The sequence below is a fragment of the Arvicola amphibius genome, chromosome 5, assembly GCF_903992535.2.
Source record: "Arvicola amphibius chromosome 5, mArvAmp1.2, whole genome shotgun sequence".
NCBI lineage: Eukaryota > Metazoa > Chordata > Mammalia > Rodentia > Cricetidae > Arvicola > Arvicola amphibius.
In genome coordinates, this window is record NC_052051.1 from 95,199,791 (window position 1) to 95,213,941 (window position 14,151).

The following is a 14,151-nucleotide window of genomic DNA, read 5'->3' on the forward strand; positions in this document are numbered from 1 at the left end:
TTACTTTGACACAGATTACGTGTTTGATTTTGAACATTTAGTGAATCCTGGATGAATACAGGTATGTTTACACTGTATGTAGAGTGCTGTAAATTTTAGCTGATGAACATGCAAATGTGCACATGCTAGGTTCTGTGATTTTAATTGGTGAATGGACTCTCTTATCCTCGTCATCCTAAGGGCCCAGTTCTAGCGAAGAGAACAGAATCAAAAATGAGAATCATCTGTGAAAAATCTATCATTGTTATATCACTGGAAGACTTAGTTTCAGACTAACTCCATTCATATTTTGTATAATAAAATATAATATAAATAAATACACATTAATAGTTATATTAAACAAATATTAGTAAAAACAATATTAATGAAGAAATTAGAAATAAATATTGTTAATGTTATATTAATTTAAAAATGAATATATAAAATAAATTAATAAAAAGATTAACCTCTAAAGTGTTTTGATAGTGTACCATCAGGGTAGTGCTATTTTTATATCTCAATTGAAGTTATTTTCAGGAAACAGCTCTGTCCTTTGCAGGGCTGCCACTTACTTACACACTTATTAAAGCCAGCTCCTTCACACTGAAGGAGCTCTTCACACCACACTCTGTCTATGCTGCTTGGGACCTGCTCTCCCTTTGCCATGTCCGTTTCCACCTGCTGGGACGCTGTGGGAATTCTGTCTTCTGAGGATGCTCTGCTGCTCGTCCTTTCTACAGACCCTTACTGACAGGAAGTCTCAAGATCCTTATCTGAAGTATCACACAGCATCCTCATAAAATGTTAAAACAAACAAACAAACAAACAAAACAAACAGAAAAATCAGGGCAGAACACAGGTTCTCGGAATTGAGGTTAGGTAGCTGTGCCTGGGAAGTTTGTCCCTCCACACAATGGAAGCTGATTGCTTGCCGCACATCCTAACCATTCCTACCTCATGTCAGGGTGGAAAACATGCAGGACGGTTTGCAATAGTCAATGGATCGTTGTGGCAATGCACACCCCCCCCCCATCTCTGTAACAGCTTTTTCTACATTAACAAACCCTATTTATCACTTTACTGCACAATGAATCCACAGGGGGTGCTAATTGTTCATTAATTAAATTTTAGCCTTTCAACACTTTTGTATTCTCTAGTGGCCCTGTCTGCAGTGAAGTACACAGAGTGGCCTTTTTCAAACTGCCAAAAATTCAAGTTGGTTTTTACAGCTCTTGTGGATACTACTCTGTAGGTAAAGTTTAGGTGAGCAGACACATTGCTGTACTCTTGTAAGTCCTTGTGACCCAGAGTTTCCAGTCTTAGACCACAGCCTCTGGAGTTGAGACAAAGCCCAGAAAGTGTTGTTGAACATGACAGTCAGTGCTAGCGACTTTGAAATAAAATTTGATTCTTTTATTAGAAAATCCTATTGATTTATGACAGGTCCTCAAGAAACTGTGAGCCTGGTGGAATGAGGCATAAGCTCTCTAAGATCCCTCGTTCCCTAAGGAGGTCATTGCAAACTCGGTTTTCTGTGAAAGAGTCTTCTTTAGGTTTTCCGTGAAGAGGTTAAGTTAAAAATCACCAGATTGGATGGGGAAGTAGCCCAGGTGGGAGGTGCTGACTGTGCAAACATGAGTACCTGAGCCCCCTCAAAAGCATTCACACACTGGGCATGACAGCACAGCACGGGCTTGAAATCCCTCCCTGGGGAGACTGAGACCCGTGGAGCCCTGGGACTTAGTGGCCTGACAAACCTCATGTCCCAGTGAGAGGCCTTGTCTCAAAAAGAAAGAAACAACAGCTGCAAAGCAGGATGGATAGCTCCTGGAGAATGACACCCAAGGTTGGCCTCTGGTTTCCATGTGTAGCCACGTGTGTTCATGTGCACACCCTGCCCCCCAACACAGACAGTCACTAATAATATACACCGGGGCTCTGCGGATCTCATTGAATATTCCTTAAAGGTTATAGCTGCTGCTTTCAAGCTTGCTAGACTGTAATTCATACTAGTGCAAGGGATTTTGAAGAAAGCAGAATTTGCCTCAAGGATGTGAGAAGTTCTGGCACTTGGCACCCTGACTCTGCGACACACTGTTCTTGTGTGGGGCTGTGGTTACAGTGCTGAATTAAGTACAGCTTGCCAATGTGCATAGCTGTGAAGCGCTGGGCTAGTGCACGTTGGGTTCCAAGAAATCTGTAAGTCGCATTCAGAGGTTTTGTCGAGAACTTCTTTTTTTAAAAAAAAATTGTGTCATTCAGACATTTAAGTCACTTTATATGATTGCACCCTCAGCAGGAGAAAAGCAAAGAGCCAGTTGTGATTTCTGATTCCTTCCTCCTCTTGTCATAGTGTCACTTGGAACTTGGAGGCAAAGCCGGCCTTCCTGGCAGTATTAGTTCTGTTCGTTTTTATATCTTAACTCAGATGTCATGCTTGGTTCTTAGAAGACTCCCAGTGAGGTAGTCTGACGTTATTCTGGTATTATCCACAAGGAAATCTTTTAAAAGAAGAAACTAGAGACTTCAGGGTTCGGGATGAAAACCTGCACGGTGTTTCATACATTTTAGTTCATTGAGTAAATGAAGAGCAATGAGTAGCTGCTCTGACGAGGCACGTGTGCTAACGACGGAAGACTGTGTAGTGACTAATCCATGCCTTGTAGTTCACGTGGAAGAGGAGAGGCCTGCAACTCAGTCTGTAGACACTTGCTTAGAAAGCAGGAATGAGGCCTGAGTCTGGCTCTCAGAATCCAGGCCTGGTGGTGTGCACTTATGATCCCCAAATGAGGGTGTCAGAGGTGGGTGGGTCCCTGGGGCTGACTGTTCTGCCAGCCAAGTCAAATCTACCAGTCCCGGGCCAGTGGGAGACCCTGTCTCAAAGTTTTCAAACAGGCTACAAAGTGGATGACTCCCAGGGAAGACCATCCAAGTTTGACCTCTGGCTTCCACATGCGCAAGTACACGTGTACACCTGCACATGTGATTTTACACACACACACACACACACACACACACACCATAAACAGTAAAGGGAAAAGAATGGAGACTAGGGGAAATACTCTGTAATGCCTGTCACTATCAAAGCAAAGATAAACATGTTAAACAGCTTAAGGAATGCGCTCACTCCCAGCGCTGTGCACAGATGTGCTACACACGGCTGCCTATTACTGAATGCCAAGAAGTTGGTGCTTATCATTAGTGACATATCGTTCTAAGGGAGCCAAGAGATAGGAAAAACAAAACAGTTCTCAGCCCCTCCTCCCTAAACCAGCATAACTGGAAACTACTTTTCCTTCTGTCTGGCTTCAGTGACAACCGCCACAGTTTCCGTGAGATGAGGACTTTTCTGGTTTTGTGTCAGCTATTCCTCGTTTGAGAGGTGGAGTCTGAGTGTGAACTACTTAAGAATGCACTGTTGGCTGTTTCATTTGGCCGGGAAGATGGAATTCATCAAGCGCCGTCTGTTCAGATGAACTTTAAGTAACGGCAAGCAAAGCATTTGTGGTCCTTGCCTCACGCTCTATGCAAATTGCCTTCCAAACACCAAGGCTGTGAAAGTCCTGGATCACCCAAGAAGAGCAAGGAACACACGTCTTCTTATCTCCTGCTCTGGTCATCGGGAGTGCTAAAGCTTGGGAAGGGAATAATGAGTCACTTTTATTTTTATTAAGGCATAATAAAACTAAAAAGAAAAAAATAACCCCAAGTTCTCATATCTGGAATCCCTCCTAAGACTCTGTTAAAGCACGCAGCCGTAGGCCCTACTCCTCGCCACTCCTGTCATTAGTGGGTGACCACCCTTTCCTTACAACCTGACTGTTAATGCATTTAAGTGGTCCTTCCAGAACCATTTGGAATATTACAGACTTTTAAAGCACCCGTGAATAATAAATAATTTTAAAGCTCACATTTCTCTTTTGAACACCTTGTAAAGAGTATTCATTTTCAGTCAGTTAAATACATAATACATATAGGAGTGATTTTTAATGTGGAGCTGTTGATTTAAAAAAGAAACAAAGCAAACATAGACACACGAGCACACGCACACAAATTAAATATTATTAAAGCTGCAGTTTCCCCATAGCTGTAGACATTCCAGTCAAGAATGAAAGGAAGCGGTTATTCGAGAATGCAAAATAATTTATTTAGAATGACCTCATTCTTTAGGAATTTAAATCATTTCTGTAAAAATGCATTGAATAATTTGCCTTGATGGCTTTAAAAATGATGTCAGAATTGTTCCCCTGATGGCAGTGGAAGAAACACAAGCACCCTTGTCACCTGTCTATTAAACACACGGTTCAGATCACTGTTCTGCTTCTGTAGTGCCTACACCACTGGTACTCGTGTGCACCTGCATGTTTCCCGCAGGATTCTCAGCTTGTGTTAGGTGGTTCTGGGAGCTAATGAATGGGGAAAGTTCAAGCCCATTCAAGTAGACAACTGGCAGACATAAAGACTCAGATGAAGAAAACAGGACAAATCTGGAAATCTGCTTTGGTCTTAGGTTTTAACCTATTGCTCAACATTTGCAAAAATAATGTGCTAAATTAGCTTATTATGAGGTTAAATAATACCATGGCTGTATTGCTCATGTTTTCAAGGGAAGGGAGTAATTTCAAAATTATATCCTTGGCTTCAGAATTACATAGTAACGTACTTGTTCCAAGGTTACCTATCTTTAAAGACCCAAGATTATATCCTGTGTATGATAATTTAATGCTTGAAATATAGCATGGATTTATGTTCCATTAATTTTTGGGTATTACCAACTATTCATGTTTTGTTTTCTTGCTGGCTGTATACACTACTGTGAATGCTTCAGGCACTATAGATTTCCATCGGGTCACTCTTTAGAACTTGTGTTCCAGGGGTTCTATTAAAGAAAAGAAAATGGGGAAATGTGTTTATACTAACTATGTGGACATTTTGAGGAAAGCAGGAGCACACGCCGCCCTTCTCAGACTCTCTCTGCCTGGGCAGCTTTTCTTTTAGCAGTGATAAGGTGCTCCAGAAACAGTCCCTAATCTTTGTAACACCCTGGAGGGTAAGTAGTGAGAATTATTATCTTCATATTGCAGGTGAAATACTTAGGTAGAAGCAGATTAAATGATTTGGCCAGGTCACTTCCAAGTCAGTTATAGAGCTCAAAATAAAACTTCAGACTCCTGACTCTCAGTTCTTCTGAGTCATGGCACCTGGCACATAGAAGGACCAAGCGTGTCAGTATTCCTTTACTTCCCACCCTTGAAAAGTAACCCTCTGGGAATCTCCCTTGCGCTGAGGAAACTTGGCTGTGTGGCACTTATATGCCCATAGTACCAAATACATGATGAGATGTTCCAAAGGAACTCTACTGATTCTGAAGGAACTTGGCATTAGAGAGATTGGGAAACTGACTTCTCACTAACCCAGCCCTGGGAAGAGCTGGCTGTCACACAAGTTAGTTGCTTGTCCTAATTTTTAAGATTTCTTAGATGTGTGTAATTTCTTTAATGTGTGTGTGCACACTTGTGGAGGTCAGGGCTTGACTTTGACCGTTCCTCAGTTGCCATCCACTTCATTTTGTGAAATTGAAACAATCCTTCACTGAACCCAGAGTGCATGGATTTGTTTCAGCTGCTGGCACCCAAGCTCCGGGATCCTCCTGCCTCTACCGGCCATCACCTGGATTGTAGGTGTACACAACCATAGCCATCTTTTTTTAAAAGTTTTTTCCTTCCTTCCTTCCTTTTTTCCTTCCTTCCTTCCTCTTTTCCTTTCTTCCTTCCTCTTTTCCTTTCTTCCCTTCTTTATTTGCACTGTGGTGCTGGGGAGTGAATTCAGATCCCCAGACTTGAGCTGCAGACGCTGTACTCACTGAGACATCTATCTAGCTCCCTAATTTCTTTAACATTAAGAGGGATCCAATGCATTTTGCAACTTTAATTTCTTCTAAATAATTATGAATTGCTTATAACACTGGAGTTGACTCTGACAGGCTTGGCTCCTCACCCCAGAAGCACACCGAGACCTGCTTAATGGTAGGAAACAAGATTGGGCCACACTCCTGCCTCTCCTGAGCTGGTCCTCATCTTCTTTCTTTTGGCCCATTATTTATTTCTGGCTGTGTTTATTAGACTTGGAAGGCACACAGTATCTGGAACCCTCACTGCTTCTCGTCCACAATGGCGGGTTATAAACTTAGACTATCTTGCTCCTTTGGATGACAGGGTGGCCATGCCAAGCATGCCTGTGGCTCTGTCTGCAATGGCTGGGATAAAATCACCTCCATCTTAGCTTGCTGCTTCCAGGCTGGCCTGTGAGGGCTGAAGGCCCACATCACAGAGATACTTTGTGCCCTGAAGTAGATACTTTCAGCGTTGGTGTAGGTCGAGCTTGACTCCTGTTCTGTTGGTCAGCACTTTTGCTGCTAATACCATGGAACAGGTGTTGCCCTGCTGCTAACTGAGTTTCCAGCTGTCCACCCCGACGCAGACCAGGCAGAATCTGGTATTCTGTCTTCTCAGGCGGGCTGGAGAGTCATTGAGCCCGAGGTGGAGGTCTTCCTTGCAGGATATGGACGTTTCGATGCCAGAAGATGGTCGGGAAAGCCTGGCTGGCTAACAAAGGCAAGCCTTCAGCGGCTGGGTGTAGCTCCAGCTCCACATCCCCTTTGGCAGCTGCTCAGAGGCCACTGCAGTGTGGCCAGCCAGCAAAATTAGGAAATAAGGACCTCTTTTATTTACTCAGGCTGCTGAATCATGGGCATTCCTGTCTGCTTGGAGAAAAGTCAGGCGGCTCTACTTTCCACGGAAAGTCTCAGGAGTGCTGGAGACTTTCATCTCAGAGTGTTCACACACTTGTTTTAATGTGCTTTATGGAAATGGTGAAACTCAACAAGTGCAGCCGCTGTAGGAAAACATCTGCACTAACTGTGCAGCCGCTGTAGGAAAACATCTGCACTAACTGTGCACACACATTTGCATCTTTAAATAGCTCTGAGGCCACAGGGTGGGCTCCCAGAAAACTTTTTCCTCCACTGTAAGATTTTGCCTTAGCACCCCGAGAGTCTGACTGATTCCAAAGTCTACCATTTAGCATGGACATTGGAAGTACCTTCTATTGAATGCGAGCGAGTTGCCCGAATACAGAAAGACAGGGCCTGACAAAAGGGAGGAAGTTCAAGTTGATTCTGAATCCGAAGTTGAAAGAAACCACAGTGGTTTCTTCCAGGTATCAGATAATGGGAGCGTACTTCTTCCTGGCAATTGAAGCACTCCCTTGTCTTGCTTAAGTTAATAGGGATAGACAGTTCTGGAAGAATCACGTTCAAGAAAAATCAGTTAGAATGGCAGACAGTCCATCATGCACGTCTTGAGAAGAGAGGACACCATTAGCACATGTGTCAAGTCCTATGGGGGTTTAATTTCTAGTTGCTTTCTGTTCTTGCACACTTATAGTACTGGCCAATGAACTTTTTTACCATCTTGATATTAAGGCAGAAATCAACCTTTTGGAGAAGCAGTCTTTATTCTTCTCTCTCTCAAGAATATAACACTTTTGTCTCCAAGCTTCCCCGCTGCTCAATCCCCTCCCCTGCCCTAAGATGTACGGATTTTGTGCATGATCCTTCCCTTCTACTACAGGGAAAAGAGGCACGGAAGAAAAGCTTCACAGTACTCTGAATTCCAGTATAAAACTTGATCCTAACTTCATCTCCCTAAACATGTTAATGAAATTTCAAGCTTGGTGAGAATACTTACATAAGAGCTGTAGTCTAGCATGGACCCAGACAAGAAACTGATTTAAACACAGTGTCAAGAATTATACACCTTTTTTTTTTCTTTTTATAATGGCTCGTTGCTTCACAATTATTTATACATACCTTGTGTCAGGAATTGTACACTTTATTTTTATAGTGGCCCATTGCCCCATGACTATTCATACGTCTATAATAATGATCCATCACACCCAGTCATAGTCTAGGATTTAATGATAAACTGGTTTGCTGGAATGTCAGCCTCGCTCGTTCATTTCATAGCAGCTTGGAAACACAGCAAATGCTTCCTCACTGTTTTCTGCAAAGGTGAAAATGAGATGATGTGTTTGAAAATATTTTAAAATAAAGCAGCAGGATTTAAGTATAAAAGACAAATGTGAAACATGGCAGGATTTGGAACCTAACGATGCAGAGTAAATTTACTAATGTTTCAACTGGAAGGAACTATAGAAAGTTTGCGTTATTTGGAGAATACTAAGTGTGCGTGTCTTTTAAAGAGAAAGCTGAGTCATGGTCCCATTGTTCTTTGCTCTCGTCATCTTGATTTTTTGTTTGTTTGTTTGCTTGCTTTTGGTTTAGTTTTTGTTGATTGCTTCCACATGTATTTCACCATGAGTTGAGTGTCTCTGCGTGTTTTTGACGTGTCCATACAACTCTTACCTGCTACTATCACATCCTATCCTAAGCTTCAAGCATGAGTGTCTGTGGATTCATATAAATGGGGAGGTCAAATCATGAGGTTTGCAGCTTGCTTTGTTGCGGCGGGCAGGGATCCAGGAATGGTGTTTGGTTGTTTTCTCAGGGTGAGAGCGCTGCCATCTGGCATCGATAGTGAGATGTTCTTGTCATCAGTTTCTCCATGCAGGAAAGGAACGATCCTCATCTGTTTCCTGTGGATAAGGAAGAGGCTGACAATCTAGTAAAATCTTGTTACCTTAAAGAAAGCAGACATGGAATTCATTTCATGAAGCCTGTCTGTTTCTGTTTTTGTGTTCACCGTGTCACCTAGGTGTGACCTTAGTACTGAGGCATTTAGTCTTCTGGATTCTATTCTCATAGACAACTTTCAGAACCTGTCTGTATTTCTAACAGAAATGATGTCATGCCTTTCTCCCAGTCTTTTAATTTTCTGAGCTTTGGAAAATATTTTTTGAATTTTGGATACTTTGAAAACTTCTTCTGACCTTGAGTTAGAAGTTCTTATGAAAGTAAAACAGAGTTTTTACAGCCTGTTAAGAAAAGGGTGCATTTTTTTTTACTTGGTTGTTGGGGAAACAGCAGAAAAACGGGGAACACCATGTAACCCCAAAGCACCAGCTAATGTAAATCTAAGGTTGAGCTCCTTCCCATGTAACGTGCTAAGCTTGATCTGGCTGGCAGCCCTGTTTGTCTGATCTTTGTTTCACATAAATCTCTCAGCATTTACCATAATCATTTATCACTTTTCCTGTTTCCAGTTTTTCACAAGTTGCTTTGTCCCTGCTCACCTCAAAGTGCGGGTCCTGTTTAGCTAAGGAAGTCCAGGCCACTGATGCCTTTTACAGAAGGAAGAAATGGTGGGCCACCTCTTGAACTTTTCCAACAAAACAGACGATTGCAATCTGGTCCTCCCAAAGCTCTCTTTTTTTTCCTTGATCCTGGCTGATCCTAGCTGTATGTAATATCTAGCAGAGCCTTCTAACATTTAATAATCCATTTTTTGGACTATGGTTTCTGAATCTTTCAGTTATTGAAGAAAACCTGGTTGTCTTTCATTACACAAGACATAATTATTATTGTGTTTTCTGTCTCCTTTCATGTGCTTACTTTTTAATATTTTTTTGCTGAAAGCAATAAGGTCTGTATCAATAAGAACCCCATAAAAGACTTTTGGTCTTCAGAATTGCCTTTTTATAGAAAAACAAGCAAAATGGAGAGGGAATTTTTTATTAAATATTAGACATCTGGGTTGACTGCATTAATTTTAAATCATTCCTGTAATATTTCCTTTTTTTCATTTGCTGCTTCACATGCTCACAGAATATGCAAATCATTTTCGAATGACTACAAAAGAAACATTAAATATATTAAAATCTGCATTTTAATAAAATTGTCAATGTGTAATATATGCCTCACTTCTAAGAAAAAATGATAAAAAAGTAATAAAGGGGTAATTTAGACATAGAACTATTTAATATCTCTTTATATTTTGCAAACCAGCGAAAAGTAAATGAAGAATAAAAGCTTGGGGCCCGGATTTGGAACTGTCTCACTGAAATGATCACGGTTCAGATTGCCCCACGGTGTGTTCGCTGAAACGGTCTGAGTGACGCACTCCCGGATTCTCAGCTTGTGTAAAGATGTCCCGTTGCCTCTCATTGCAGATGGAGCTGATGTTGACGACGACCCCACCTGCTCTTGGCCGGCCTCCTCACCTTCCAGTAAGGACCAGACGTCCCCCAGCCATGGAGAAGGCTGCGATTTTGGAGAGGAAGAAGGTGGCCCTGGATTGCCGTACCCGTGCCAGTTCTGTGACAAGTCGTTTAGCCGCCTCAGCTACCTAAAGCACCATGAGCAGAGCCACAGTGACAAGCTGCCCTTCAAATGCACCTACTGCAGTCGGCTGTTCAAACACAAGCGGAGCCGCGACCGCCACATAAAGCTCCACACAGGGGACAAGAAGTACCACTGCAGCGAATGCGACGCGGCCTTTTCTCGCAGTGATCACCTGAAGATTCATCTAAAGACTCACACATCCAACAAGCCATATAAATGTGCTATTTGTCGGCGCGGGTTTCTGTCCTCTAGTTCCTTGCACGGACATATGCAGGTTCATGAGCGGAACAAGGACGGCTCCCAGCCTGGCTCCAGGATGGAGGAGTGGAAGCTGAAGGACACTCAGAAGTGCAGCCAGTGTGAGGAAGGCTTTGACTTCCCAGAGGACCTTCAGAAGCACATTGCAGAGTGCCACCCTGAGTGTTCCCCAAATGAGGACCGAGCAGCCCTCCAGTGCATGTACTGCCACGAGCTGTTTGTGGAGGAGACCTCCCTCATGAACCACGTCGAGCAGGCGCATGCAGGCGAGAAGAAGAACTCGTGCAGCGTCTGCTCAGAGAGCTTCCTCACCGTCGAGGAGCTCTACAGCCACGTGGACAGTCACCAGCAGCCGGAGTCCTGCAACCCCAGCAACAGCCCATCTCTGGTCACTGTGGGGTACACCTCTGTGTCTAGCACGACTCCAGATTCCAACCTCTCAGTGGACAGCTCGACCATGGTGGAAGCCGCTCCACCCATTCCAAAGAGCCGAGGGAGGAAGCGAGCTGCACAGCAGACCTCGGACATGACCGGTCCCTCTAGCAAACAAGCAAAAGTCACCTACAGCTGTATTTACTGCAACAAGCAGTTATTTTCGAGCCTTGCAGTTCTGCAGATTCACTTGAAAACTATGCATTTAGATAAGCCAGAGCAGGCCCATATCTGTCAGTATTGCTTGGAGGTCTTGCCCTCACTCTATAACCTAAATGAACATCTTAAGCAAGTGCATGAAGCTCAGGACCCGGGCCTGATTGTTTCGGCCATGCCTGCCATCGTTTACCAGTGCAACTTCTGCTCTGAAGTCGTCAATGACCTCAACACCCTCCAGGAGCACATCCGATGCTCTCACGGGTTTGCCAACCCTGCAGCCAAGGACAGCAATGCGTTCTTCTGTCCCCATTGTTACATGGGGTTTCTCACTGACTCTTCCCTTGAAGAGCATATAAGACAGGTCCATTGTGACCTCAGTGGCTCCCGGTTTGGGTCTCCTGTGCTTGGGACTCCTAAAGAACCCGTAGTTGAAGTCTATTCCTGTTCCTATTGTACGAATTCTCCAATCTTCAACAGTGTTCTTAAGCTGAATAAGCATATTAAAGAGAATCATAAAAACATTCCCTTGGCCCTGAATTATATTCACAATGGGAAGAAATCCCGGGCCTTGAGCCCCTTGTCTCCTGTGGCCATCGAGCAGACATCCCTGAAGATGATGCAGGCGGTGGGAGGCGGCCCTGCCCGTTCTGCTGGAGAATATATCTGTAATCAGTGTGGTGCTAAGTACACATCCCTAGACAGCTTCCAGACTCACCTCAAAACCCACCTGGACACCGTGCTGCCGAAACTGACCTGCCCTCAGTGTAACAAAGAGTTCCCCAACCAAGAGTCCTTGCTAAAGCACGTGACGATCCACTTCATGATCACCTCTACCTACTACATCTGCGAGAGCTGCGACAAGCAGTTCACCTCGGTGGATGACCTCCAGAAGCACCTGCTGGACATGCACACGTTCGTCTTCTTTCGCTGCACGCTCTGCCAAGAAGTGTTCGACTCGAAGGTCTCCATCCAGCTGCACTTGGCCGTGAAACACAGCAACGAGAAGAAGGTCTACCGCTGCACATCCTGCAACTGGGACTTCCGCAACGAGACCGACCTGCAGCTGCACGTGAAGCACAACCACTTAGAGAACCAAGGCAAGGTGCACAAGTGCATCTTCTGCGGCGAGTCCTTTGGCACGGAGGTGGAGCTCCAGTGCCACATCACCACGCACAGCAAGAAGTACAACTGCAGGTTTTGCAGCAAGGCCTTCCACGCCGTCATCCTGCTGGAGAAGCACCTGCGGGAGAAGCACTGTGTGTTTGAAACCAAGACCCCCAACTGTGGCACGAATGGGGCCTCAGAGCAAGTGCAGAAGGAGGAGGCGGAGCTGCAGACCCTGCTCACCAACAGTCAGGAGTCCCATAACAGTCACGATGGGAGCGAGGAGGACGTGGACAGCTCTGAGCCCATGTATGGCTGCGACATCTGCGGGGCAGCCTACACCATGGAGACTCTGCTGCAGAACCACCAGCTCAGGGACCACAACATCAGACCCGGGGAGAGTGCCATCGTGAAGAAGAAGGCAGAGCTCATTAAAGGGAATTACAAGTGCAACGTTTGCTCGCGAACCTTCTTCTCCGAAAACGGGCTCCGTGAACATATGCAGACCCACCTAGGCCCGGTCAAGCACTACATGTGCCCTATCTGCGGAGAGCGCTTCCCCTCCCTTTTAACTCTCACGGAACACAAAGTCACACACAGCAAGAGCCTGGATACTGGAAACTGTCGCATTTGCAAGATGCCCCTACAGAGCGAAGAGGAGTTTTTAGAGCACTGCCAAATGCACCCCGACCTGAGGAATTCCCTGACTGGGTTTCGCTGTGTGGTGTGCATGCAGACTGTTACCTCCACTTTGGAACTCAAAATCCACGGGACCTTCCACATGCAGAAGACAGGGAATGGGTCCACCTTGCAGACCACTGGGCGTGGCCAGCACGTTCAGAAACTGTACAAGTGCGCATCTTGCCTCAAAGAGTTCCGTTCCAAGCAAGATTTGGTGAAACTTGATATCAATGGCTTGCCATATGGTCTGTGTGCCGGCTGCGTGAATCTCAGCAAGAGCAGTAGCCCGGGCCTCAGTCTCCCTTCTGGCACCGGCAGACCGGGCTTGGGCCAGAATGAGAATCTGTGTGCCCTGGAGGGCAAAGGCAAGGCTGGGGGACTGAAGACGCGCTGTTCCAGTTGCAATGTCAAGTTTGAGTCTGAAAGCGAACTCCAGAACCACATCCAGACGGTGCACCGGGAACTCGTGCCAGACGGCAACAGCACGCAGTTGAAAACACCCCAAGTGTCGCCCATGCCCAGAATCAGCCCCTCCCAGTCCGATGAGGTAACTCGCCTTTCTCACATTTGCTGTTTTCCCTCCTTCAAAAGCTACCCCCACTTTATAGTCAGGCTTCCCATGCTTTATCTACTGTTGTCACGTATGCCAAGAGATGTGTACGTTGAAATGCCATGTTTTTCTTCTTATAGCCATTAGCTAGCAATTACTTGGTTCCTGATAAGTAGCATTTTGGCTTGAATGGTGCAAAATAGGACTAATTCCAGTCCCCCTAGGACATTGTCTTCTCGGTGACTGAAGAGACTGCCTCTCATGCCAACCCCACTGAGATCTGGAATCTCAGCGTAGCTTCACCGCACGTTGAAATCCCCAGCTATGCCTTGTGTGTATGGCAGAGAGATAATGACACATGAGTGAGATAGTGTGAGCCAACGTGCTGGCTTGTAGTCAATTAAAAAGAATATATATATTGGCGGGTAACAAATTAGGTAGGGGTGTCTTTCTAATACAGTATTGTCAACACTCACCGGTTTTCTTTGTCTTCTGGGTAGTGGGGAAAACACTCTTGCACAACGGGAGGTTTTCAAAGCTCCCACATTTATCTGCTTAAAGACACCCTCCCTAAGCCTTCACTCTCTGGTTCCAAAATCCACGTTTATCCGCTCCCCTCCCCCCCCCCCCCCCCCCCCCCCCCCCGCCAATTTCAGAGTACTGCAGCTCCATGTTTCCTTTGGCACAA

General features: G+C 45.0%; 1 protein-coding gene across 1 annotated transcript in view; it reads left to right on the top strand.

The window, feature by feature from the left end:
- The first annotated feature begins 10,532 nt into the window (after positions 1-10,532).
- Znf521 (zinc finger protein 521) overlaps positions 10,533-14,151 on the top strand; it is a 161,501-nt gene continuing 157,882 nt past the window's right edge. Inside the window, exon 1 of the mRNA XM_038331566.1 lies at positions 10,533-13,460. Within this exon, the coding sequence (XP_038187494.1) occupies positions 10,548-13,460 (2,913 nt within the window). The 5' untranslated portion in view covers positions 10,533-10,547. The remainder of the gene's footprint in view (positions 13,461-14,151) is intronic.